Here is a 26927-nt window from a genome sequence, read left to right as displayed (position 1 = left end):
CGCCTTACCTCCATGCTATCTCTTCGGCCCTGAGGTTTATTTATTTATTTATTTAAATATGGAACGCTTCATGAATTTGCGTGTCATCCTCGCGCAGGGGCCATGCTAATCTTCTCTGTTTTGTTCCAATTTTAGTATATGTGCTGCCGAAGCGAGCACGTGAGGTTTATTCTTATAGTAAAATTTTTCATTTGTAATTTTCCTTCCCCTCAAAGTTGAGAAATTTCTAAATATTCTCGCTAGATATTCTAGTATAATTTGATTTTTTAAAATAATGCTTTTGGGCTAAAGAGATATTGCAGAGGTTATATGTGTGTGTGTGTGTGCGCGTGCGTGCTGGGTGTGTGTGCGTGGCATATTCGGTGATTTCAGAAGTTACTCCTGGTTCTGCATTTAGAAATTATTCCTGGCAGTGCTTAGGGGACCACATGGAATTGAACCTGGGTCAGCTGTGTGCGAGGCAAGCATCTTCCTTGCTGTACTATCTCTCTTACCCTGTTTGCAACCTTTTTTGTGGCTAGAAATCACTTGTGGTACAGGGGTATCAGACAGCTGAGTGCAAGGAGGGGATCAGCTTTTTCTAAAAGGCTACCTAATTATTGCTGCGCTTTCTATGATCTTCCCCTTGTTTTAGAAAGTTTACATTACTAAATATAGAAATGTCAAATATAAAATTCATACATGTGTATGCATATAAATCATATGCAGTTGTATAAATGAACTATGAGGATACTTTGTGCTGTTCGGCATTTTTAGTTATTGTTTTAGGCCATAATTGATGGAGCTCAGTGGGCTACTCCTGGCTCTGAACTTGGGGGGACACTCTAGGCTGTGTTGTGAGGTATCAGATAGAAACTATGGGTCCTGTATGAACACTTGTGCTTAGCTTGTTGAATTCACTTTTTTGTTTTTTTTTGGGGGGGCCACAACTGGTATGACTACTCCAGCTCTCTACTCAGGAATCACTCCTACCAGGATTGGTGGGTCATTTGGGATGCTCTGGATTGAACCTGGCTGTGTGCAAGGCTGAACTAACTCTCCAGCCTCCAGGATCCACAGGGATCCCTGTGGTATATGTCTCCCTCCAATCTTTGAAAAGCCATTGACACATGAACATATGTACATTGGTTCTACATTTGGATTGTTTTGTTTTGCTAATGTATTTGTCCATTTCCATACTATTTTTTTTTTTTTTTTGGTTTTTTGGGCCACACCTGTGTGATGCTCAGGGGTTACTCCTGGCTAAGCGCTCAGAAATTGCCCCTGGCTTGGGGGGACCATATGGGACGCCAGGGGATCGAACCTCGGTCCTGAACCTTGGCTAGCGCTTGCAAGGCAGACAGCTTACCTCTAGCGCCACCTTGCCGGCCCCATTTCCATACTATTTTAAATGTTAGAGTATAGGGGCCGGAGAGATAGCACAGCAGTAGGGCATTTGCCTTGCACACAGCCGATCCAGGATAGATGGTGGTTCAAATCCCGGCATCTCATATGGTCCCCCCCCATCTTGTGCCTGCCAGGAGCTATTTCTGAGCACAGAGCCAAGAGTAACTCCTGAGCGTTGCCGGGTGTGATCCCCCAAAATAATGTTAGAGTATAATTTCTTTTCGTTAGAGTGTAATTTCCATTTGGGTTAAATTATTTTATATATATATATTTTGGTTTTTGGGCCACACCCGTTTGATGCTCAGGGGTTACTCCTGGCTAAGCACTCAGAAATTGCCCCTGGCTTGGGGGGATCATATGGGACGCCAAGGGATCGAACCGCGGTCCTTCCTTGGCTAGTGCTTGCAAGGCAGACACCTTACCTCGCCGGCCCCAGGTTAAATTATTTTTGTTAGATTTTTGTATCATGTTTCTTTAAAAATTGAGCAAAATTCTTTTCTGTGTCTTTTAAAGGTTTCAGTGGCTTTCACTATAAAGTGAAATGTATTGTTTAATTTGTTCCTAAGTATTTTTAAGTACATATTATTTTTTGTTTTTATTGAGATATTTTTGATATATGGCCTTGTTACATTTCAATTTGGGGGCCACACCCGGTGGTGCATAGGAATTACTACTGTCTCTGCGCTCAGGAATCAATCTTTGAGGGCTCAGTGGCCTATATGGGATGCTGGAGATTGAACCCAGGTCAGCCATGTGCAAGGAAACACCCTACCTGCTGTATTACTACATTCATTTTTTGCTTGTTTTGTTTTTGGGCCACACCCAGTGATGCTAAGGGCTTACTCCTGGCTATGCACTCAGAAATCACTCCTGGCTTTGGGGACCATGTGGGATGCCGGGGGATCAAACTGTGGTCTGTCCTAGGCTAGCGTGGGCAAGGCAGATGCCTTACCACTTGCACCACTGCTCTTGCCCCACTACATTCATTTCTTTAAAAGTAACTTCTTTTTTTGTGGTTTTTGGGTCACACCGGCAGTGCTCAAGGGTTACCCCTGGCTCCATGCTCAGAAATTGCTCCTGGCAGGCTCGGGGGACCATATGGGACGCTGGGATTCGAACCGATGACCTTCTGCATGAAAGGCAAACGCCTTACCTCCATGCTATCTCTCCGGCCCCTAAAAATAACTTTTAAAAGAATATAGCACTTGACCTATAAAAGAAATTGGTTAAAATAACTGAAACTCCAGTTAGTCAAGACAAAATTAGGTTTCCCTTTTTATAGAAATCAAATGAAAAAATTACATAAAGTAATTGTGCAAGAGAGAGATGGCTCAGAGGGCTGCCAGAAACGATCCCTGCACACTGCAGGGAACAACAACTAAGCACTGTATTGAGAATATCCTTTAAGTGCGACTAGGCATCCCTCACCCCAAGTATTACGTTTATTTTTTCTTTCATTCCAAATGTTCTCAGTGATAAATAGTGGGAATGAATGTATTTCTCTAAGCAAGAATAATGAACAGTGAACATGAGTTTAAAGTATAAAGGACGTTGAAGGCCATAGAGATAGTACAATATGTAAGAAACTTGGCTTTCACATGACCAAACTCGTTGATTTCCTGGAACTGCATGTGGTTCTCTGCCAGGAGTATTCCCTGAGTACAGAGCCTAATTATGATTCTCAAACAAAACAATAACAACAAAAAGTTTTGAGAAGGCCAAGTGATATGCAGTAGTAGCTATATATGTTTCAATTTTTTTTTTATGTCCTAGGATGATATTGCTGAGTTAGGGAAGTTTATTTGTTCTTTTTGGCCACACCTGGAAGTGCTCAGAGGTACTCCTGTCCTCCTGTCTCTATACTTAGGTGGTCTTGGTGGTGCTTAGGGGACCATATGAAATATTGGGTATCGACCCAGGTTGTCTGTGTGCAAAGCAAACTCCCTAGTTATTGTACTATTTCTCCATCCCCTAGGGAAGTTGTCCTTCATCATTTGATAAAGAACAGGGTGATTGCTTGTTTTCTGAGTTGAGGGGAGATGCTATATGTTTTTTGTTTTGTTTTGTTTTGTTTTGTTTTATTTTACCAACAACGGGTCTTTATTGGATGTAATGATGGGTGGAGGGAAAGGGGACACATCGGCTCCTGGAGCGACTCCCAAAGGCCAGGTCGCCGCACCAGAAAAGCGACATGCTATATGTTTTATAGCAGGTGGAGAGAGTGTTTACCACTGTGGTTGCTTTCTGGACAGCTGCAGAGACTTGATAAGCCAGTAAGAGGTGCTGTTATCTCTGGAGGGAGATAGTTGCACCCCACTCATCACAGAGTGTTAGGGAGCCTGTGCCCCAAATATGAGGGCATAGCTGCTTGGATAGTTAGCTTTGGGCTAATTAAGTACATAAGAAACATTGGGATAAACTTTTATAAACTTTTAAACAAACTTTTTGACTTTTTGTTTGTTTTTGGGCTACACCTAGTATTGCTCCGGGGTCATTTTAGGTGCTAGGATAGAACTTGGGTCGACTGCATATATAAATGAAGCGAATTTGTTTTATTCAAGAAATTTACAGAGAGAAAGAGGAGGGAGGAATGTGTGTGAGACAGAGAGGATGTGGGGAGACAGTGGGAAGGGCAGAGAGACAGAAAGAGTGGAGGAGAGACAGACAGAGGAGAGGGAGACAGAGAGAAGAGAGAAAGGGGGGGCGAAGAACATGAACATGGGCTTCTCCAGTGTGGAAAGCAGTTTTATGGTCTTGAAGACCAGTAACCTGATGATGACATGGAACAATGTGTAAGTTCTAGCACAGTGGCTCTCTACTCAGGCTTCATATAGAAAAAGTGGAGATGGGTTGACTCTCGAGGTTTGCCTAAAATGGGAGGTACACAGGAATTTTTAGTTTCTTTCACCTGTCCTGAATGTTCTTTAAAGACCCAGTGGTCCTCAAACTATGGCCCTCGGGCCACATATTGTATTTGTATCTGTTTTGTTTCTTCATTGCAAAATAAGATATATGCAGTGTGCATAAGAATTTGTTCATAAGTTTTGTTTTTACTATAGTCAGACCCTCCAATGGTCTGAGGGACAGTGAACTGGCCCCCTGTTTAAAAAGTTTGAGGACCCCTGGACTAGACGGATGGACGATCAGATTCTTCACTTCCCCCTACCCAGTATATCTCTAAAGACAGAATGGATGGATGAAAACACACACACACACATTTCACCTGTCCTGAATATTGCCTAAAGAGGATGGACACACACACACACACACACACACACACACACACACACACACACACACACACACACACACACACACACACACACAAGTTTCATCTGTCCTAAATATTGCCTAAAGATGATGGATACATACACAAACAATTAGTTTGTCTCACGTGTCCTGAAGGTTTTCAGAAACATGACAGTAGTACCCGTTTGCTTAGGATCTACCCTCTCTGCTAAAGAGCCTTTTGATTCTTAGAAACACAAACTGCTAAGGTTTACTGACCTTCCGGCCCAGGGCAAGTCTCATTCAGTTTGGCTGTTCCTAACTGATCAGAGCTTTGTTGAGTAAGATGAACTGCTTTGGTTCCTTGTGATTTGTTAATGGTCTTATACTTGTGCTTGAAGGCATTTTGGTTTACTTTAAGACCACAAACAAATAATTTGCTTCCCTTTAGGTCTCTTAGACCTAGACCTAAGAGACCTTTAGGTCTCTTAGACAAATAGAGAACATGAGTAGTTATTCTAAGCTTTTTTTATTTTAAAGAAAAAAAAATGGACACAAAGTTTGAGTCAGTCATTTATTTTAAAATTAGTTGTATTTGAAGATTTTATGAAACCTGGGGGAATAGAAATACCTTTAATATAAAAATAAAGGAAATAATTCACAGAACAGCCTTAAGTTTTCCCTAAAGCATTAGAAGAAAAATCTAATTCCTTTAAGAGCAAAACCATAAAAATTTAACTTTTGGTTTATAGTGTAGGCTAAATACAATAAATTAAGGCTATGACAGGAGGAAGAGCAGAGTTGCAGTCTGCAAGTTTTGATACTGAAGATTAACAAGAACACTGAATGGAAAGAGAAAAGTATAACTGCTATATTAATTATTAAAAAATGCTTTTGCTAGTCTTATGTTTCTGAAAGCTTACTTGGTATATCCAAATTGTCCTACATGTTTTCAGATATATAGCCTTGATTTTAATGCCTTTGGAACCATACCTGGGTGCTTGCTTTCCTTTGCCTATGATAGATATGCCTACAATTAACCATAGGGTTTTTAGGGAGTAAAACTCGGAGGTGTTTGCCCTGGCTTGTACATTCATTCCTCAGCCAGTGTCTTGTAGGCTTGGAGCTCTTTGAGGCCGGGCGACTGGGGTATCTATTTCAGTGATGATTAACGTCCAGAGTGGTGAGATGGACACAGATAAGCAGAGTGTGTTTGTTTGTTTTACAGTGATTGCGCCTAAGAGCATTTTCTTTTGGTTCAGAAAGCATAAAGTTTCCTTCCCTAAATCTGAAAGAAGGCATTGCGAAGTGGTTGGTTACATTAAGGCCCAATTTTTTTCCCCTGATTTTTCAGAAACGTACTTTAGGCTTTTTCCTTCACCTTTCTCCTTCACCTAGGGAGAAGAATCTCTTGCTCTTCAGTTTATTGACTGAGATCATTTATGAGTGAATGTATTTATCTTCAAGTCATTTTGGAGAGATTTCATTTTAATGGCTTGTGAGTGTATAAAAGTTGAGTTCAGTTTGCAGTTGTGTAAAATGAATAAAACAATACACCTGTGGAAGTAGGAAATGGTTTTGTACCTCCAAATGAAAATGGCAAGAATGAGGCCTTTTCTTCCATGACCACAAGCTTATATTCTTCCTAGTTTTTTAAAATCAGAATGCTAGGGGATGAGTTTCCTAGTTTTCAATGCAGAAATATGGAAACATTCAGAGTCCCCATAATCTGAAGATAAGCGGTTCTTACAGGAATGGGGTCTTAAAAATATTTTAATATTCCACACTTTCAGTTTTCTGTGTCTAGCACCATTATCTTAAGTAGAGATTGTGCTAGAACTGTTGAAATTAAGCTAACAGGTTCTTGAGGAAGCATATTGATTAAAATGGTTTGTGCAAATATTTATTATTTTGGGGGAGAGTACACTCAGCAGTGCTTAGGACTTACTTCTGGCTCTGTGCTCAGGATTCACTCCTGGTAGTATTCAGGGGACTGGATGGTGTGCTGGGGTTCTAAGCCTGGTCTTCTGTGTGCTAGGTAAGTACTATACCTGCTGTACTCTCACTCTCGCTCCTTTGTTGAGTATTTAAAAGAAAACTACCGTGTGTAGTTTTACCGTGTGTTAGTATTGTAAACTATTTTCTTTTTTTTCTTTTTTTTTTGGGGGGGGTGGCACACCCGTTTGATGCTCAGGGGTTACTCCTGACTAAGCGCTCATAAGTCGCCCCTGGCTTGGGGGGACCATACGGGACGCCGGGGGATCAAACTGCGGTCCTTCCTTGGCTAGCGCTTGCAAAGCAGACACCTTATCTCTAGCGCCACCTCACCGGCCCCAACTATTTTTTTTTTTTTTTTTTTGTGGTTTTTGGGTCACACCCGGCAGTGCTCAGGGGTTACTCCTGGCTCCATGCTCAGAAATTGCTCCTGGCAGGCACAGGGGACCATATGGGACGCCGGGATTCGAACCGATGACCTTCTGCATGAAAGGCAAACACCTTACCTCCATGCTATCTCTCCGGCCCCTAACTATTTTATTTTTATGGTTTATTTATTTCTTTTTCTTTTTTTTTTGTTAAAACTGGCCATGTTTAGGGGTTACTCCCAGCTCAGTGTTCATTCCTGATAGCTTTTGGGAACCCTATAGTGCCTCATGTATAAAAACATGTGTTCCTGCCCATTGAGCTCTGTGGCAATTTAACCCTGGGTTGTCTGTAATATTGGATTAATTTTTAGACCTGAATTAAACCATGGAAAAAGAAAGAAATTTAGTCAGATTCTTTCTGAGACCAAACTGCACTAAAGTTTCAAAATTTAAGGTGATACCAACTATTTGAAAATGGGAGAAAGTTGAGTATTGAATTTCCTTCCTTCCTTCCTTCCTTCCTTCCTTCCTTCCTTCCTTCCTTCCTTCCTTCCTTCCTTCCTTCCTTCCTTCCTTCCTTCCTTCCTTCCTTCCTTTCTCTCATCTTCCTTCCTTCCTTCCTTTCCCTCCCTCCCTCCCTCCCTCCCTCCCTCCCTCCCTCCCTCCCTCCCTCCCTCCCTCCCTCCCTCCCTCCCTCCCTCCCTCCCTTCCTTCCTTCCTTCCTTCCTTCCTTCCTTCCTTCCTTCCTTCCTTCCTTCCTTCCTTCTTTTTCTTGGCCACACACAATGATGCTCAGGGGTTATTTCTGGCTATGCACTCAGAAATCGCTCCTGGCTTGGGGGACCATATGGGACGCCTGGGGATCAAACTTTAATCCATCCTAGGCTAGCGTGGGCAAGGCAGACACCTTACCAATTGTGCCACCGCTCTGGCCTCGGGATTTGAATTTTCTTTTTTTCTTTTTCTTTCTTTCTTTTTTTTTTTTGGTTTTTGGGCCACACTCGGTGGTGCTCAGGGGATACTCCTGGCTGTCTGCTCAGAAATAGCTCCTGGCAGGCACGGGGGACCACATGGGACACCGGGATTCAAACCAACCACCTTTGGTCCTGGATCGGCTGCTTGCAAGGCAAACGCCACTGTGCTATCTCTCCGGGCCCAGGATTTGAATTTTCAATGATAGTTGACTTAGCACTCACTTTGCTCTGTTACTTAGCTTCAGAATTTATTTCATGTGTGTTAATCCTCAGATGAGACTAAACATTTAAAGATTTGATTTGTTCTTACTTTTGTTATGTTGTTTTTGGGCCACAGCTGGTAGTACCCTGGGCTTATTCCTGGTTCTGTGCTCAGGGATCATTCCTGGTGAGAATAGGGGACCATGGTATCAGGGGTTGAACCCAGCTTGGCAGCATGCAAAGCAAGCACCTTCCTTGCTGTACTCTCTCTAGTCCCAAAATTTAGCTTATTCTTAGGTATACTTTCTGTTCAATTTTTTGTTCAGATTTGAACAAGATTCACATGAGGTTCTAGTTGTAACCAATACTGGAAGATGACTATAATTAAGAATATGTATATGGAGCCAAAGGGAGAGAGCTCATAGGGTGGAACCCAGAACTTGTATGTTCTGAGAGGCCCCAAATTCAGTCCCTGGTGCCACAGCTTCCCTGTAAATAAAATTTAAAATGTTGGGGCTGAACAGTGATAAGTACATGTTTTGTATGTGTGAGGCTCTGGATATGATCCCTGGCACCAAAAAAGGAAAATCTGAATATGTTTATGAAGCCTGAATCCTACAACTGTTTGTATGTAAAACTAAGTATTAGACTATTTGGAGACAGCATGTATCTTTTACTAGAGGTTTGAGTTAGTTCTTCATTAAGTCCAAGTTATCCACATTGCCCTCCCTGTAAGTTTGGGCCACCCAATAGGGCCTCTTTTGTCCACATTAATTGCCAGTACATTCTTCTTCTTTTTTGGTATTTGACATGAGCTCAAATTGCTAAGAAAGGTGACAACTGTGAAATGAAGTCAGGGTTTGGAGACACCTTAAAAAATACATGCAAAGGCCACTAAATGACAAGAGCAGACTGCCAAAACATCACCATGTCTGTTGACTTTCCATTCCTTGTCCACAGCACAGAATTGGAGGTCAAAGAATCATAGAAGTTAGAGATGGAAAAGACATTTGGGGTCAGCCAGTTCATCCCTCCACCTTCTTCTGCCCCTGATTCCAAATCATTCTTTACATTATATTTTCTCCCAGCCCTCCTTCCCCCTGCCCTGTACAGTTTTCACGGTCCTCATTCAACCCCTGCTGTCACCTTTGGGAATGATGCTTGAGACTCTGTCCAGTTTCTCCTCAGTAAAGAGAGATATTGCCTCTGCCCTTAGTGAACTTCTTTGTTGGTGGTCCCAGTTGAGACACTGAGGCTAAGTGGAAGTCTCTCAGCTGCCTGGTGATGGGACTTTTCTAGACATAACTGAAGAGTATTTACTTATGATGCTGAAAAAGGGGGAAAAGTCTAGGGTACAGTTATAGTCATTGGTGGGTTTGTTACAAGACGTCTGTTTTTCATGACTCTTGACCTGAAAGGAGGTGTGTATTATATCATATAATAGTGGGAAGGTGGCCCGAAAACAAAGAAATTACATTAAATAGAAGTTTGATCAGAGTCCTAACTTGAAAATTGGTGAATTTGAACTAATACTCCATTAGTAAAATTTCTGGTGACATAATTGAGGATTGTTTCAAGATCAGTGGTGGTGTACTGTACATATGTTTCAACTTGGCATCAGGTTGAGAACAGATGGAATAAAGACATTTGGTATCTTGCATTTTGGACTAGTGGACATGGTTGCTTTTGCAATCTCCCCTTGCTTTAAAAAAGGAGAGAAAGAGGAATCTTATGCTTACTGATTGCATGGTTTGGCAGGAGAATGGTCATTTTTAGAGGCAGCTTTGGAAGGATGCCCCAAGCTTCCCTTCTTGTTCCAGCAGCTGTTGGGAGCAGTCCGAAGGGGGTATTATATTTCTTCTGGTAACTCTGCCAAGAATGAGAGGAAATCCACAATCTGTGGGTTTGGGGCAGGGTGGGGAGGAGGGAAGGGGAATGGGGTGGCAGGTGATGGGACAGGGAAATTAAATTGCTTTATAGTAAATATATTGAGATACTTTTCCTGGAAAGTTTTTTCATTGGAAGGAATATTTCCCCTGTCCACTAGTTCATATATAGGTTCTCTTCCTTAGAGAAAAGGAATAGTATTTCTTTTTCTTCTCTGGAGCTCCAGTTTTGAAGTCCCATGTTTCTGCTCATTTTCCTTTATGTCAATATTGAAAAGGTGAGATGCGATTCAGATATGGCTCAGGACCAGAGAGATAGTACAACTGGTAGGGCACTTGCTTTGCAACTGTTTTATTCAGGTTTGATTCCTTTCATCCCATATGATCCCTTAAGTACCACAAGGAGTGCAGAGCCAGGAAAATCACTAGGTATTGCCAGCCTCCCCAGATATAAAGAATCAAATCTGGGTCATGAGGGCCTGTTTCCAGAAGTGAATAACTTAGGGTAAACTTTTCATGCATCCCTTATTTTTCGCTGCAGTATGATTTTATCATTATAACCTAGAAACTGGAGATGTCGCAGCTTTCTGGGTGGCTTCTGGTTCATGTCCTCTGTTCCTGCATTAAGACTGAAGGGACACCAGGGGTTTTGAAACCTGGCCCCTTAAGCTGAGATCGTGCATTGATGATTAATACGGGACACAATTACAAGATTAAAAACAATCCAAAAAAACCCAATCCTGAGAAACAGAGTGGTTTCATTATTTCCCACATTTCATATGGGGAGCCCAGAGAAAAGTCATTTTGAAGCTACGAGAACAAAGTCCACTCTGAGTCTACTAGAATCTCATAACTCAATGGAAAATGGTTTATTTTATTTTATTTTATTTTATTTTTTTGGTTTTTGGGCCACACCCTGTGCCGCTCAGGGGTTACTCCTGGCTATGCGCTCAGAAGTTGCTCCTGGCTTCTTGGGGGACCATATGGGACACCGGGGGATCGAACCGCGGTCCGTCCTAGGCTAGCGCAGGCAAGGCAGGCACCTTACCTCCAGCGCCACCGCCCGGCCCCGAGAATGGTTTATTCATTAAAAAAGAATAGTAACATCTTTCCCACTCTCGTTGAGCCTCAAAAAGTGTTAAGTCAGCCATATTAGGGGATTTGAGTCTGTGATCAAATGGGAAAAGCTGTACTCCGCACAACCTCTTGGGGATTCACGGTGCCCTTTGGTGACCTTAAGTCACTTGGAATCTCTACGATAGAGGACTTTAAATTGTTTATAAATTTATTTCAGCCGACATAGGTAAAAAATATTTTGACTGAATCATAGCGATAATACAGTGGATAAAGTATTTGCTTTGCATGCAGGTGACAGGGTTAGATCGCCGGGATCTCATATGGTCCCAAGTGCTCCAAGGAGTGATTCCTGAGTACAGATCCCAGAGGAAACCCTGAGCATCACCTTGCAGAGCACACACCTCAGTCAAATGTCCTGCGAATACATAATTTGACCAATTTCAAGAGAAAATGAATATGGTTGTGAACAGTCTTAAATCTTAACCTTGTGTAAAGGATCAGTGTAATACCTAATGCTTCTGCAACTACTGGATAACTTTTACATATGAGAGCCACATGACTATAATTTTATCTGTTCAGATTGCTTCCTTCTGGGGCCAGCGAGGTGGCACTAGAGGTAAGGTGTCTGCTTGCAAGCGCTAGCCAAGGAAAGACCCCGGTTCGATCCCCGTCCCATATTGTTCCCCCAAGCCAGGGGCAATTTCTGAGTGCTTAGCCAGAAGTAACCCCTGAGCATCAAACGGGTGTGGCCCAAAAAAAACAAAGAAAAAAAAAAAAACAGTTTGCTTTCTTCAAACCTCTATTTAGCATAAGAATTTGGATGCTTTGGTTGACTTTCTGAAGATGTGGTGTATTACCATTTTTAGGAAGAGTATAAGGATTTCTAGGCATTGTTGAAAGAGTAATTTGCCAAAGAGAGAACTGTATTTTGAGAACTCTTGTTTAAGTGGTTCCTAAGCAGTATATTGAGATGCCTATTACTCTGCCCAGGACCATGATTTTTATCTTTTGTTTCTAAGACATTGTTTTATTTTGTCCATACCTGACTGACTGCTCAGGACTTACTCCTGGCTTTGTGCTTAAGAATCATAGGCTTGGGGCCTGGAGAGATAGCACAGCGGCGTTTGCCTTGCAAGCAGCCGATCCAGGACCAAAGGTGGTTGGTTCGAATCCCGGTGTCCCATATGGTCCCCCGTGCCTGCCAGGAGCTATTTCTGAGCAGACAGCCAGGAGTAACCCCTGAGCACTGCCGGGTGTGGCCCAAAAACAAAACAAAACAAAAAAACAAACAAACAAACAAAAAAAAAGAATCACAGGCTCTGGGGGCTGAAGAGATAGCACAGAGGCAGCGTGTTTGCCTTGCATGCAGCCGATCCAGGACAGACGATGGTTTGAATCCCGGCATCCCATATGGTTCCCGTGCCTACTAAGGGTAATTTCTAACTGCAGAGCCAGGAGTAACCTCTGAGCACAGCCAGGTGTGACCCCAAAACAAAAACAAACAAACAAACAAAAGAATCATAGGCTCTGGGGATCACATGGGGTGCTGGGGATTGAGCCTGGATTGGCTATGTGCAAGGCAAACATCCTTTCCTCTGTACTATCACTCCAGACACATAAGACAGTCTTGTTTATATTATTAGAATTTTTGTTAACATATTAAAGGGAAATGTCTTTTTTTTGGGGGGGGGGAGGGGGACACACCCGGCAGTGCTCAGGGGTTACTCCTGGCTGTCTGCTCCGAAATAGCTCCTGGCAGGCACGGGGGACCATATGGGACACCGAGATTCGAACCAACCACCTTTGGTCCTGGATCAGCCGCTTGCAAGGCAATTGCTGCTGTGCTATCTCTCCAGGCCCAGGGAAATGTCTTTAAAGTTTTAGGAAGTTGGAAACCTGCCCATGATTGCTAACACTTTTTGCTTGTTTGCTGTCAAGTAGCTTAGGATAATAGTAAACTTTACTGTTTGATAGTACATTATTGTTCTGATCTTGTTTTCTTTTATCCTTTGAGGTAACTTTCTATATAAATTTTCTGAGTAGCCAATTTTTTTTTGTTGTTGTTGTTGTTTTTTGTTTTTTTGGGCTACATCTGGTGGCACTCAGGGGTTACTCCTGGCTATGTGCTCAGAAATTGCTCCTGGCTTGGGTGTCCATATGGGACGCCGGGGATTGAATCCATGTCTGTCCTGGGTCAGCCGCGTGTAAGGCAAACACCCAACCATTGTGCTATCGCTCTGGTCCCTGAGTAGCCAATCTTTTATTTTTAAAATGCTTGTTAGTTTTTCGTACAGAAAAATCTTTAGTTAAAAGAAAATTGAGAAGATTTGTTCAAAATTTCTGGTCTAGTACTGCTTGCTAGTTGAGAGATACTTTTGAAGCACTGAGACATAAGATTTGATCATGTGGAATTTATGATAATTGGATAAATAAAACATACAGTTGTAAAAAGTTAACAATGCCTATAATGGTAGATTCAGTTTAAGGGTTTGGATCAGCTGGAGAGGAATGTTTGGTAGAGTTAGAAGTTGAAGCTTTTGTTAATCATGAAGAATGGGTGAATTGAAAGCCTAAGAGGAAATTGTCAGAGTCCAAGGTAGGCTGGTGTTGGCATTAATAGGTGAAGATGGGCCCGGAGAGATAGCACAGCAGTGTTTGCCTTGCAAGCAGCCGATCCAGGACCTAAGGTGGTTGGTTCAAATCCCGGTGTCCCATATGGTCCCCCGTGCCTGCCAGGAGCTATTTCTGAGCAGACAGCCAGGAGTAACCCCTGAGCACCTCTGGGTGTGGCCCAAAAACCAAAAACCAAAAAAAAAAAAAAAAATAGGTGAAGATATAAGTTTATGAATAAAGCAGAAGAGAGGAATTTGGGGAGCCCATGGGCCTGTGGAGGTTGTGTTGAATCAGTACAGTAGTTTGCCATTTGGAGACCTTTCAAAGTAGACCTGATGTAGGTATTCCTACAAGCATGTCCCTACAATACAGCTTCCCCCTGTGGATGGGGGCTATTCTGTTTACTCTTAAAGGAGTAAGAAAACTTAAAACTGGGGCTGGCGAGGTGGCGCTAGAGGTAAGGTGTCTGCCTTGCAAGCGCTAGCCAAGGAAGGACCGAGGTTTGATCCCCCGCCATCTCATATGGTCCCCCCAAGTCAGGGGCAATTTCTGAGCGCTTAGCCAGGAGTAACCCTGAGCATCAAATGGGTGTGGCCCGAAAAACCAAAAAAAAAAAATTACCAAACAAGAAAATTTAAAACTGTATAATGATTTTTTTTTCTTGATTGAAAAAAAGTTGGGAGGAGCCAGAGAGATAGTGTAGTAAGTATGGTGTTTGCTTTTCATGCAGCCAATCCAGGTTTGATTATAGGTGACTCATTTGGTCCTGAGCCTGACAAGAGTTATTCCTGAGCACTGCTGGTGTGACCCCAAAACAAAACAAACCCTTTAGTATAAGCCTCAGCTGCTAAGACCTTTAGGGATTTTGTCTAATGCAAGTATAAATGAAGAGGGACCAGGGAGGTAGTACATAGGGTAAGGTACTTGGTTTCCTGATCCCTGCTAGGACTGCTTCCGTAGCACAGAACCAGGGGTAGATTTGAGTATTACTGGGCATGGCTTCCAAACACACACACACATACACACACACATACACACACACACACACACACACACACACACACCTTTTTGTCTTGGGTTGGTTAAGTACTTGTACTTAAAGAGTATTGGTCAAAAATGTTAGTTAGGCACAGGCAGTATAGGGGTGGGAATGTATTTATGTGCACACTAGAGTAGAAGATCAAAGATCAAAGAAATCAAAGACTGTAAAGTTAGAATTCCAAGAACTCCAAGCATCATTTTTCATCACTTTGTCCTCCTCTTAGCCTACTGCCTCTTTCGATGGCCTTGTTCTATACATTGGACAGAATTTCCCAAATTCTTAAGTCAGCAAGAAATTATGCCAATGAAAATCATGCCAGTCATTGCAGGTAGGCAGCATCAATGGCATTATGGGAAATAAAAGTTCAAGATGCAGCAGGGAAGGGAAACGGTTTTTTTGTGATCCAGGAATTTTCTGATTTTACAGGCTATGCATGTTTAAGATCTTTCCCATGAACCCACTCTTCTCTCTCCATTGCCTCCCAGCCATTTTTTTTTCCTCCTCAGTTTAGGTTTATTTATTTGCTTTTGGTTGGCGGTGTGAATGAGGAGAGGTGAAATGAAAGGAGACTTTAGATAACTGCCTAGATTAATTCCTGCCCTTCTGGACTCACTTGTTACCAAGATTTTAAGGGGCCTGATAGTTTACCATGGGTGCATGTTGTATTGTTTTTGTTTAAAATAGGTCATGCGCCTAGGAATGCAGTCAAAGTATAATGGTGACTAAGTGGCGGAAAGCTGAGAGAGGGGGCCCAAGTGGAAAAAGGGCCTGAGGCAAGAGAAGGAGGCTGGGAAAATGGAAGTTCCACTAGGCCCACAGTTCAGGTTAGAGATTCCTCCTTGCATTAATAGCCATGCAAGAGGTTTATTTACAGGGCACAAATAATTTGGTGGGGGGAATATGGGGCTGCAGGGAAACACCCCACTTTTTACTTGTACCTATGTCTTAGAAACAAACAATCAGAGAGCATTTCAAGATGAAAGCCGGGATCCTGATTGAACTCCAAGGGGCTCTTGACACTCCTGCTGTCTTGTCTGTCACCTGCTTTGACTGAACAGTGATGGCCCCATTGAACAGTGATGGCCCCACAGAAGGTTTTTATTTCCTTCTGATTTTTTTAACTTGCCAGTAAAAATAGAGAAGGGATATAACTTTTAGTTAGGGGGGCTAAATATCAAAGAGGATTGTATGAACAACAACAACAACAAAAAAATATATATATAATATATATATTATTTTTTAAAGCTAATTTGTAATCATGCGACCCCCAACTAGAATTTAAGAAAAGGAAAAGATAAAATTAAGTTGTTACACTGCTTTGTACAAAGTGATACTGTTGCTGGGGAATGGTTTTAGAAGGTAGAGTCTTGTTTTGAAGGAACACTCAGGTATTTTGTTTTTGATGCTGGCTGTGGGAGAGGGTGTCTGTACCTGCTATTTGGGAACAATTTCTGAAGCTCAGCTTTGGAAGTTTCTCGCTTGTGATAGGCCCTCAAGGAATGCTTTGGCCCATAGTAAAGTGTCATCAATGGCAGTTAAGTGACCAGAGGGTGGGGCCAGCGAGGTGGCGCTAGAGGTAAGGTGTCTGCCTTGCAAGCGCTAGCCAAGGAAGGACCACAGTTCGATCCCCCCCCCCCCTTTGCATCTCATATGGTCCCCCCAAGCCAGGGGCAATTTCTGAGTGCTTAGCCAGGAGTAACCCCTGCGTAACCGGGTGTGGCCCAAAAACCAAAACAACAACAACAAAAAAAAGTGACCAGAGGGTGAGAGTACTATTATCCTCCCAATTCTAGAAATACATCCATTCTTTCTCCCTGGTCTTCTTCTACCTCTGTGGTTGAGATAATTGTTTTTTATTTTACTTTCATCTATTGACTCTTTATGTAGACAGGTTAATAAGGACAGGTGATTTTTTTTTAATGTCTAGGAGAGATTTGCAGGTCAGATTTTACAGGTAAGGTAGATTTTACCGGAGAGGTAGTATAGCAGGTAGAGCATTTGCCTTGCATTGACCTTTCTGGATTAAATCCTTGGCATCCCATATGTTTTCCTCAAGCCTGCCAGGAGTGATTTCTAAGCACAGAGTCAGGAGTAATCCTTGAGCACTGCTGGATGTGGCCCAAAAATGGGGAGAATTTTTACAGTAAAGGGGACCAGAGTGCGGGGCCGGGCGGTGGCGCTGGAGGTAAGGTGCCTGCCTTACCTGCGCTAGCCTAGGAGACGGACCGCGGTTCGATCCCCCGGCGTCCCATATGGTCCCCCAAGCCAGGAGCGACTTCTGAGCGCATAGCCAGGAGTAACCCCTGAGCGTTACCGGGTGTGGCCCAAAAAAACCAAAAAAAAAAAAAAAAAAAAAAAAAAAAAAAAGGGGACCAGAGTGACAGTGGTAAATGTGACCAACCTGGGTTCCATCCCAAGCATCTCAAATGGTCCCTTGAGCCTGCCAGGAGTGTTCCTGAATGTAGAGTAGCTCCTGAGCACTGCTGGGTGTGGCCCCAATACCTCCCCTCCAAGAAATATATATACATATATATACGTATATATATGTATATATGTATATATATGGTTTTTGGATCACACCAGCAGCGCTCAGGGGTTACTCCTGGCTCTACTCTCAGAAATCGCCCCTGGAATGCTTGGGGGACCATATGGGATGCTGGGGTCCAAACCAACATCCTTCTGCATGCAAGGCAAATGCCCTACCTCCATGCTATCTCTTCAGCCCCAGAAAAAGATATTTACATGTAGCTTAATGCTCACATTTTTAGTGTATTGTTTGATGAGAATTTTTGTTTGTTTTTGGGCCATACCTGCCAATGCTCTGGTTACTCCTGACTCTACGCTCAGAAATACCCTTAGCTGCTATACTATTAGTCCTAACTGCTGTTCTATTGCTCCAGCCTGATGAAATTTCTGTTATCGTACCTATATATTTGTACCTGTGTAACTCAGGTCCTTTAAAAATTTAGATATAAAACATTAGCTCAGGGCCAGAGCATTAGTGCAGTGGTAGGGTGTTTGCCTTGCACGTGACAGACCTAGGACAGACCTGGGTTCAGTCCCTAGCATCCCCTATGGTCCCCCAAAGCCTGGAGCGATCTCTGAGCGCATAGTTAGGAGTAACCCCTGAACGTCACCAGGTATGGCCTAAAAAACAAAACAAACAAACAAAAGATCATTATCACTAGCTCAGAAAATTTCAGCAGTATGTGAACCCACCAATATAAGAGCATTATACTGCCTACCTGAGCACCAAACTGTCAGGCATCCATCATCAAACCTGCTCCACTGGGCTGCATCATTATGAGTGATCTGCATGTTGTCCCTGCATGCCATCCTCTCCCTCACCACTGGGTCTCACTCAAAAGAAAACAAAGTTTGGGATCAGAGAGATAGCATGGAGGTAAGGCATTTGCCTTGCATACAGAAGGACGGTGGTTTGAATCCCGGCATCCCATATGGTTCCCATTGCCTGCCAGGGGCGATTTCTGAGCCTAGAGCCAGGAGTAACCCCTGAGCGCTGCCGGGTGTGACCCAAAAACCAAAGAAAACGAAGTTTATACATGTTCCTTCCCAGTCCTTGACTTCACCCTGTTGGTAAATGATGTGTTTTGGTTTGCGGCATAGATTAGTTATCTTCCTTCTCAAGCTTCTCTTAAATGGAATCCTATAATATGAATTCTGTATAAGGTTTCTTTCATTCACATTTTTTTTTGCAATTTGTCCTCATCATGTTCATTAATAGTTCTTTCTTCCTTCCTTCCTTCCTTCCTTCCTTCCTTCCTTCCTTCCTTCCTTCCTTCCTTCCTTCCTTCCTTCCTTCCTTCCTTCCTTCCTTCCTTCCTTCCTTCCTTCCTTCCTTCCTTCCTTCCTTCCTTCCTTCCTTCCTTTCTTTCTTTTCTTCCTTCCTTTCTTTCTTCCTTTCCCTCCCTCCCTCCCTCCCTCCCTCCCTCCCTCCCTCCCTCCCTCCCTCCCTCCCTCCCTCCCTCCCCTCCCTTCCTTCCTTCCTTCCTTCCTTCCTTCCTTCCTTCCTTCCTTCCTTCCTTCCTTCCTTCCTTCCTTCCTTCCTTCCTTCCTTCCTTCCTTCCTTCTGGAGAAATCAGCTTTATTTCATGACCCTAACCGTCATGTACATTTTTCCATATGGCTTCTAACCTAAGCATTATTAAGCAGCCTTCTTTAGTTGCCCTCCATCGGTCATAACTGACTATGTTCTCTCGCCTCATTAATAGTTCTTTTTATTGAAGTGTCCCTCAGGGCCGGAGAGATAGCATGAAGATAAGGTGTTTGCCTTGCATGCAGAAGGTCGGTGGTTCGAATCCTGGCATCCCATATGGTCCCCAAGGCTGCCAGAGGCAATTTCTGAGCGTAGAGCCAGGAGTAACCCCAGAGTGCTCCCGGGTGTGACCCAAACACCAAAAAAAAAAAAAAAAAAAAAAAGTGTCCCTCAGTATGTGTAGGCAGTGATTTTCACCACTCTTTGTCATCTTTTCTCCACTGCATAGCTTTGGATTATGGATACCTCAAAGGGCAGGTATTCCCTTTGGCTTTCTTAGTTTTCCTACTATGGAGAGGGGAGTTAATTTTTCCTTATTTTCTAAATGCTTTGCTTTTATCTCAGAAAAAGTATGTATTTCTTGAGACTTGACACATTATCCGCAGCATTTTCTCTTGTTGGCTGTAAAATGTAATGATGAGATTGTTGCTTCTGTCTCGACACAGGATGGCAAGCATCCCAGTGAAGGAACGGGTGAAGGTGTCTCAGAACTGGAGGTTGGGGCGCTGCCGAGAAGGGATTTTGCTGAAGTGGAAGTGCAGGTGACTATTATTTTAACTTTTTAAAGTTACATGGCTCAGAAAAGCATGAAAGTGGAAAATCAGCATTTTTTGACTTGGGTGGCATGACCCTGGAAAACTTTGAAATACTAAAAATGTAGTATCAGAGGGACAATAATTTCCATATTTAAAAAAAAGGTATTATGTAAGAATAAAGAATGATATCTCATTATTGGCTATAAAGAAACATATTAAGGGAATAAAAATGGCCAAAGGTGACAGGACTGAGGGCTGGTCTAAAGCACTGAGTTTATCACAGGGTGGGTATGGGGGTAGATGTGGGTTGGGTGGGAGAGAGACACAACATTGCAGAGGGAGTATGCAAGAAACCCTATCTGGGTCCGGAGAGATAGCGTGGAGGTAAGGCTTTTGCCTTGCATGCAGAAGGACATTGGTTCGAATCTTGGCATCCTATATGGCCCCCTGAGCCTGCCAGGAGTGATTTCTGAGCGTGGAGCCAGGAGCAACCCCTGAGCGCTGCCGGGTGTGACCCAAAGACAAACAAACAAACAAACAAAAAAACAAACCCTATTTTTTGTGGGATTGTACATCATGGTGACTAAAAGTACTACAAAAATAGTTTATTTGGGGCCAGAGAGATAGCACAGCGGTAGGACATTTGCCTTGCAAGCAACCGATCCAGGATGGATGGTGGTTCGAATCTCGGCATCCCATTAGGTCCCCTGTACCTGCCAGGAGCGATTTCTGAGCACAGAGCCAGGAGTAACCCCTGAGTGTGGCCAGGTGTGACTCAAAAAGCCAAAAAAAAAAAAAAGTTTATTTTGTGGGGGCTGGCGAGGTGGCGCTAGAGGTGTGTCTGCCTTGCAAGCGCTAGCCAAGGAAGGACCGCGGTTTGATCCCCTGGCATCCCATAAAGTCCCCCCAAGCCAGGGGCAATTTCTGAGTGCTTATCCAGGAGTAACCCCTGAGCATCAAATGGGTGTGGCCCCCCAAAAATGTTTATTTGACCAAATTCCATATTTTTATGATTATTATGTATTTATTATAGGAAAATGGCAAAATTGAAAACTTTTTTTTTTTGGTTTTTCGGGCCACACCCGTTTGATGCTCAGGGGTTACTCCTGGCTAAGCGCTCAAAAATTGCCCCTGGCTTGTGGGGACCGTATGGGATGCTGGGGATCGAACCGTGGTCCTTCCTTGGCTAGTGCTTGCAAGGCAGACACCTTACCTCTAGCGCCACCTCGCCGGCCCCCAAAATTGAAAACTTTATTTATTTTTTTGCTTTGGTTTTTGGGTCACACCTGGCAGCCCTCAGGGGTTACTCCTGGCTCTAAGCTCAGAAATCGCCCCAGGCAGGCACAGGGGACCATATGGGATGCCGGGATTCGAACCACTGTCCTTCTGCATGAAAGGCAAACGCCTTACCTCCATGCTATCTCTCCGGCCCCAAAATTGAAAACTTTAAAGGAGAAAATAGTATATCTTTATCCTACCATCAGCAGTAATCACTGTTAATTTGCTTCATTTAAAGATCTAAGTGAAATCACTATTTCAGCCTATATTGTTTTATAATTATTTCCATTAAATCTTCTACTCCAGGAAGTTATATCTTCACTTTTGGCTTCCTGTCACCCTCTCACTCTCTTTCCCACTTTATTTATTTTGTTTTGTTTTGTTTTGTTTATGGGTCATACCAGGTGGTACTCAAGGGTTACTCCTGTTTCTGCACTCAGAAATTGCTCTTGGCAGGCTCCGGGGACTTTATGGGATACCAGTAATCAAACCAGAGTCTGTCTGGGGTTGACTGCATGCAAGGCAAACACCCTACCACTATGCTATCGCTACAGCATTCTTTCCCACTTTATTAAAAGAGGAAATAGGATATAAAGGTTTAGACAAACATCACAATATGGGTCAGAATAATTGTATAGTAGGTAGGGCATTTTTATTGCATACACCTACCTTGGCTTGATCCCTGGCACCCCATATGGCCCTCAAAGCCTACTGGGAGTGATTCCTGAGCCAGGAGTAAGTCCTGAGCACTGCTGGGTATGGCCCCCCAAAACAGAAATAAACAAAAACCATGTCACAATAGAACTTAGGTTAATAGCATGAAATTAATTTTTTTAAAAAATACAACAACAAAAAAGAATTAAAAAGGCGCTGGAGAGATTACATGGAGGAAGGGCATTTACTTTGCATGCAGAAAGACAATGGTTCGAATCCCGGCATTCCATATGGTCCCCCGTGCCTGCCAGGAGCGATTTCTGAGCTTAGAGCCAGGAGTAACCTCTGAGTGCTACTGAGTGTGACGACCCCCCCTTAAAAAATAAAAGAACCCAACCTACAACAACAACAAAAAAACAAAAATAAATAATTTTTTTTTTTATTTTTTGGAACCCACCCAGTAGTGCTCAGGGCTTACTGCTTACTACTGGTGGAGGGAACCATATGAGGTGTTGGCATTTGAACTTGGGTCAGCCACATGCAAGGGAAATGCCTTATCCAGTGTAATATCACTCTGGCCTAATGCCAGAAAACTTAATGACTGACACTGCTAATGTCCTAGACTTTATGTTACATTGATTGATACTTGATTATTTCATAGTTGTTTTTTCACCAAAAAAAAAAAAGTATTTCTTATTGATGGGTTTAAATAGGTCTGAAACATCATGGTTCTTCATTTCAGATTTACCTGTGCCTTTGCCGATTGATTCAGGCAGGCATCTTTGTTGATGATCTTTTCTTTTATTTATGAAGTTCTTCTAGTTTCACATAATTTAAATTTTGTGCTGTGATAGTAGCAATGGTGTGATAGTGGCAATGGTAAATAAATAATAAAGTGGAGAAAGATGTATTTTCTTTTTTTTAATATATATTTTATTTAAACAACTTGATTACATACATGATTGTGTTTAGGTTTCTGCAATGTAAAGACCACCCATCACCAGTGCAACATTCCCATCTCCAATGCCCCAAATCTCCCTCCTCCCCACCCTACCCCAACTGTACTCTAGAGAGGCTTTCTGTTTCCCTCATACATTCTCATATCTTAGGATAGTTCACAATGTAGTTATTTCTCTAACTAAACTCATCCCTGTTTGTAGTGAGCTTCATGAAGTGGACTATAATGAAAGATGCATTTTCAATGTGAAAGCCTATCCTCTGGTTCTTTCTGTTGCTTCTTAATAGAAGAAATGAGTTTTTTTTTTTTTTTTTTTTGCTTTTTTAAACATTTTTTGGGGGAGTGTGGAGGTACACCCAGCTATTTTCAGGGCTTACTTCTGACTGCACTCAGAAATTGCTCTTGGCAGTGCTGGGGGGATCATATGGGGTGCCAAGAATTGAACGCAGGTTAGCTGCATGCTAAGCAAGTGCCCTACACAATATGATCACTCTGGCCCCCAGAATTTTTTGTTTGTTTGTTTTGGCCACACCAGCCAGTGCTCAGGTGTTACTCTTGGCTCTGTGCTCAGAAATTATTCTTGGCAGGCTTGGGGGACCATATGGGATGCTGGGGATTGAACCCACATCCAAAGCAAATGCCCTGCTTCAGCCTCAAGAGTTTCTTTCTTCATCAAGCTTTGGGGTTTTGTTTTGTTTTTGTCTTGTTTTGAGAATTTGGCAAATAAACACAAAAAACAGTTCCCAAGCTGCCCTGGGATTCTCTACTGTTTACCTGGCATGAACCTGTTTTTTTGTTCTAGGAAAAAAAATCTGTTTCCAGATGACTCTAAACACATGAATTCTATTTTCTCCCACGTTTTGCCCACTCGAGTGTGCCACAAACCCACATAAAAGGATCTTAAACAGGAATGTGAAGAATGACTTTGAATGCAGGCATCTGTGCATACTATACTCTGTTATTCTGCACGGCACGCTATGTGTTCCTTATAATACATTTACACACTTGTGAAAGCTTCATGCCAACTTCAAACTCAAAGTTACTACAAAGTCCAAACTGCATTTAATGGCCCGTCAAGTCAATTTGCAGAACTTTTCCACATTCCCATGATGCTTATATTGAGAGTCTGGGGGAAGAAACAAAGCCCAGTTTGCTCAGTGTTGGCAGTGGGAGATACTATCTCTGTAAATGGGAATGAATCAGCTGTCCTTAAAACTTGTTTGAGGTCTGGTAGTTCTGGAATTCTCTTGGTAGATAGAGTAAGATACACTCTTCAATTGTGTGCCGTGGGAAGCTTAGCCTTGACCCCAGAGCATGGGGCACTGCACTCCTTTGTATTGGAGGGCTCACTCCATGATATGGAGTTGGTGTGTGGTGTCCAATCTTTCTTGAATGTAGAGGAAATATTTTAAAAAAATTATTATAGTTTGGGGACATAACTCATGGTGCTTAGGATTTATTTTTGTCTTTGTGTTCTGGGGATCATTTTCAGTGCCCTAGGGATCAAACCAGGGTCACTTATGTGCAAAGTCAAGAGTTTTACCTAGAAGAATATTTAACTATTTGTGGCTTCTCTTACCTGCTGCTTGTGAAAGGTGACTATCTTAAGCACTGAACTGAAGTAGACTGCTCTGGGGGCTGTGTTTCTCCCCTGCCGTACTTAAATTCTAATAAAAACAACAGATACCCCCTTGAGGATCTAGGTATTTAATCAGTACATTAGCATCCTTTCTTAAGTAGTTTTATTCCTTTCCCTTTTAAGTGTCCCTTTGCTATAGTAGAACAAGAGAATGGAGCTTCCCAGGGCTCACTCTTTTCTTTATCATATCTTAACTGTCTACTAGAAAAGACTATATGGGAGCCCTGGAATTTTGAAACTTTAGAACTTAGAACTTTTGAAACGAGATTATAGGCTCTCCTTGCTGAGTTGGGGATTGGTCATTGCTGCGAAGGTTGGAGTTGATCTTGTATGCTGTAGCTTGATAACCCTCAAATTTTGTTTTTCATTTCTGCAGTCAGATGCCCTGGATGCAGCTAGAGGGTGATTCTCTGTACATATCCCAGGCTAATTTTATATTGGCTTATCAGTTCCGCCCGGATGGTGCCAGCTTGAACCGTCGGCCCATGGGAGTCTTTTCTGGACATGATGAGGATGTTTGCCACTTTGTTCTGGCCAACTCACATATTATCAGTGCAGGAGGGTGAGTGCTATAGGTTTCGACTTCTACTTACTACTTAGTATTGTTTTTTTGTTTGTTTGTTTCTGGGTTTTAGGCCATACCTTGTTTTGCTCATGGTTTATTTCTGACTCTGTGCTCATGGATTACTCCTGGTGCTTGCTTAGACAAATCACATGCATTACCAGGGATAATACTCAAGCTCCAGACTATCTCTTTGGCCACGCTTTTTTAATAACAAGCCCCCTACCCCCACTTCAGGCAGTGCTCAGGGCTTACTCTTAGCTCTATTCTAGGGTATCACTCCTGGCGGTGCTTGGGGTACTATATGAGATTCCAGAGATGGTATCATTGGCATGCCACGGATCAAACTCAGATCAGTCATGTGCAAGGCAATTGCCTAACCTCTAACCGGTGCTATCTCGCTAGTTCCTGCTTCCTTAATTTTTTTGAGGGGGCCATATCTGGCAGTGCTTAGAAGTTACCCTTGATTCTTCACTCAGGAATTACATCCCATATGAGTGATCACATCTCATGTGGGGTGCCAGGAATCAATCCTGGGTCAGATGCATGCAACAGAAGTACTTTACCCATTGGACTCTTTCTAGCCCCTTCTTTAGCATTCTTGAGGGACCCTCTGCCTGCCTCTGACTATAAAGAAGTGAGAAAGGATTCCAGAAAGAGCAGTGATTTTTTTTTCTCCTTTATCTGAAAGAGAGATTTGGGAGCTGGAGCAATAACATAGCAGGTGGGATGTTTGCTTTGCACACGGCTGACCCAGGTTTGATCCCCAGGCTCCTTATGGTCCCTCAAGCCTTCCAGGAGTGATTTCTGAGTGCAGAGCCAGGAATAAACCCTGCGCGCAGCTGGTGTGGCCCCAAGAAAACAAAAATTAAACAATAAGATAATAAATCTGGCAATAGTAAATGTGGAGGGCTAGCTAGAGGGTGTAAAAGAGGAAGTTTTTAATGTAATGTGAAGCAGGTTTTGAAACTTCTGGGGAAATTTGCTTTATCTCACAGTTCACCCTAACTGACTTGATGAACTAAAGGTATTTAGGTTACCCAGAAATTGTATGACCCGATTACTGTATTACTCAGCCTATATTACCTGATGCAAATTTGAACATCATTGGAGACTGGGGCTATTTCTGTAGACTTTTCCTTTTCCTACAGAGTGAATAATTGGCTGTTGGGGTGGGCTCCTTGTTTCTCCTAGAGATGGGAAGATTGGCATTCATAAGATTCATAGCACCTTCACTGTCAAGTACTCGGCTCATGAACAAGAGGTGAACTGTGTGGATTGCAAAGGGGGCATCATTGTGAGTGGCTCCAGGGACAGGACAGCTAAGGTGAGGTGTTCTTCCCTTCCATACTGTTATTCCCTCCTGTCTATACGGAGTGGGTAGGGAGAGGGTGGTTAGAGCTTCAAATCTTAGGATTGGCTGCAAAAGCATTGGGTGGGAGCAGAGAAGGATACAACACAATAAAGGACTCACTTATGTGCTTCTGGCATGCAGCTTGCCATGCCAGGCTGTGTCTCTCTGCCAGCTGGACTGGGAAGTGAGTGGACAGTGGCTGGGAAATATGCCACTCACTTGAAATGTGGCGTGAACTCAGAAATAGAGGGCCTAGCCAGCTTTTCCTCCATGAACTGAGTTTTCTCAAGTTGTGGTTTGAGTTCTAACCCCAATATTTTATTTTAAAATCTCTCTCTTTTTGCTTGCTCTCTTTTAGGGAGGTTAATTTTTCACCACTGTTTATAAGCAATGAAGCTGATAATTAAAATATGTTTTTACTGCTTCTTGGGAGAGTGATGTGGTCAGTAAGCAATAGAACGATGATGAGAGAAGGGTGTTGATTGTTGCGTTCATGACCAGATTGTCTGGTCTACAATCAGACATCTGCCAAAGCATACTAAAATAAGTCTGATAAGTTGCAGAACTCCTGTTTTATGGACTTTACTCATCCATTTTTGGGTCAAACAGCTGCCCTTTTCCCATCACCCATGAGATGGAAAAGAATCTCTTTTTCTTGATACAGCCCTATGTCAATAGTCTTAGTTAGATTCCCACATGCTTGGTTTGTTGGGTCTGCTTTGGCAACTTTGCTGACAATTTAGTCGATGGTACCGAAAGCCTGATGTATCTGTGTATCTACTTCTCAGCATCTAGAGATTTTATAGTGATAATAAGAGCAAAATGCTTGTTTATGTCAGTAAATGGTCCTCAAGACACATGGGGAGGGAACTCAGGAGAGGGAAAATGAATTTCTTTCTC

General features: G+C 42.8%; 1 protein-coding gene and 1 non-coding gene across 2 annotated transcripts in view; one reads left to right on the top strand and one right to left on the bottom strand.

Moving 5' to 3' along the window:
• Positions 1 to 26927, top strand: part of FBXW4 (F-box and WD repeat domain containing 4) — a 96807-nt gene that overhangs the window by 1693 nt on the left and 68187 nt on the right. Inside the window, exons 2-4 of the mRNA XM_049764343.1 lie at positions 19493 to 19588; positions 24488 to 24673; positions 25868 to 26000. Coding sequence (XP_049620300.1) covers positions 19494 to 19588; positions 24488 to 24673; positions 25868 to 26000 — 414 coding nt within the window. The 5' untranslated portion in view covers position 19493. The remainder of the gene's footprint in view (positions 1 to 19492; positions 19589 to 24487; positions 24674 to 25867; positions 26001 to 26927) is intronic.
• LOC125995307 (U6 spliceosomal RNA) lies at positions 53 to 159 on the bottom strand. Its single transcript, XR_007490852.1, has one exon. It is a non-coding gene; the product is annotated as a U6 spliceosomal RNA (small nuclear RNA).

This window comes from Suncus etruscus, chromosome 17 (genome assembly GCF_024139225.1).
Source record: "Suncus etruscus isolate mSunEtr1 chromosome 17, mSunEtr1.pri.cur, whole genome shotgun sequence".
Lineage (NCBI taxonomy): Eukaryota > Metazoa > Chordata > Mammalia > Eulipotyphla > Soricidae > Suncus > Suncus etruscus.
Note: the sequence above shows the minus strand (reverse complement) of the source record. Positions and strands in the feature narration are given on the sequence as shown.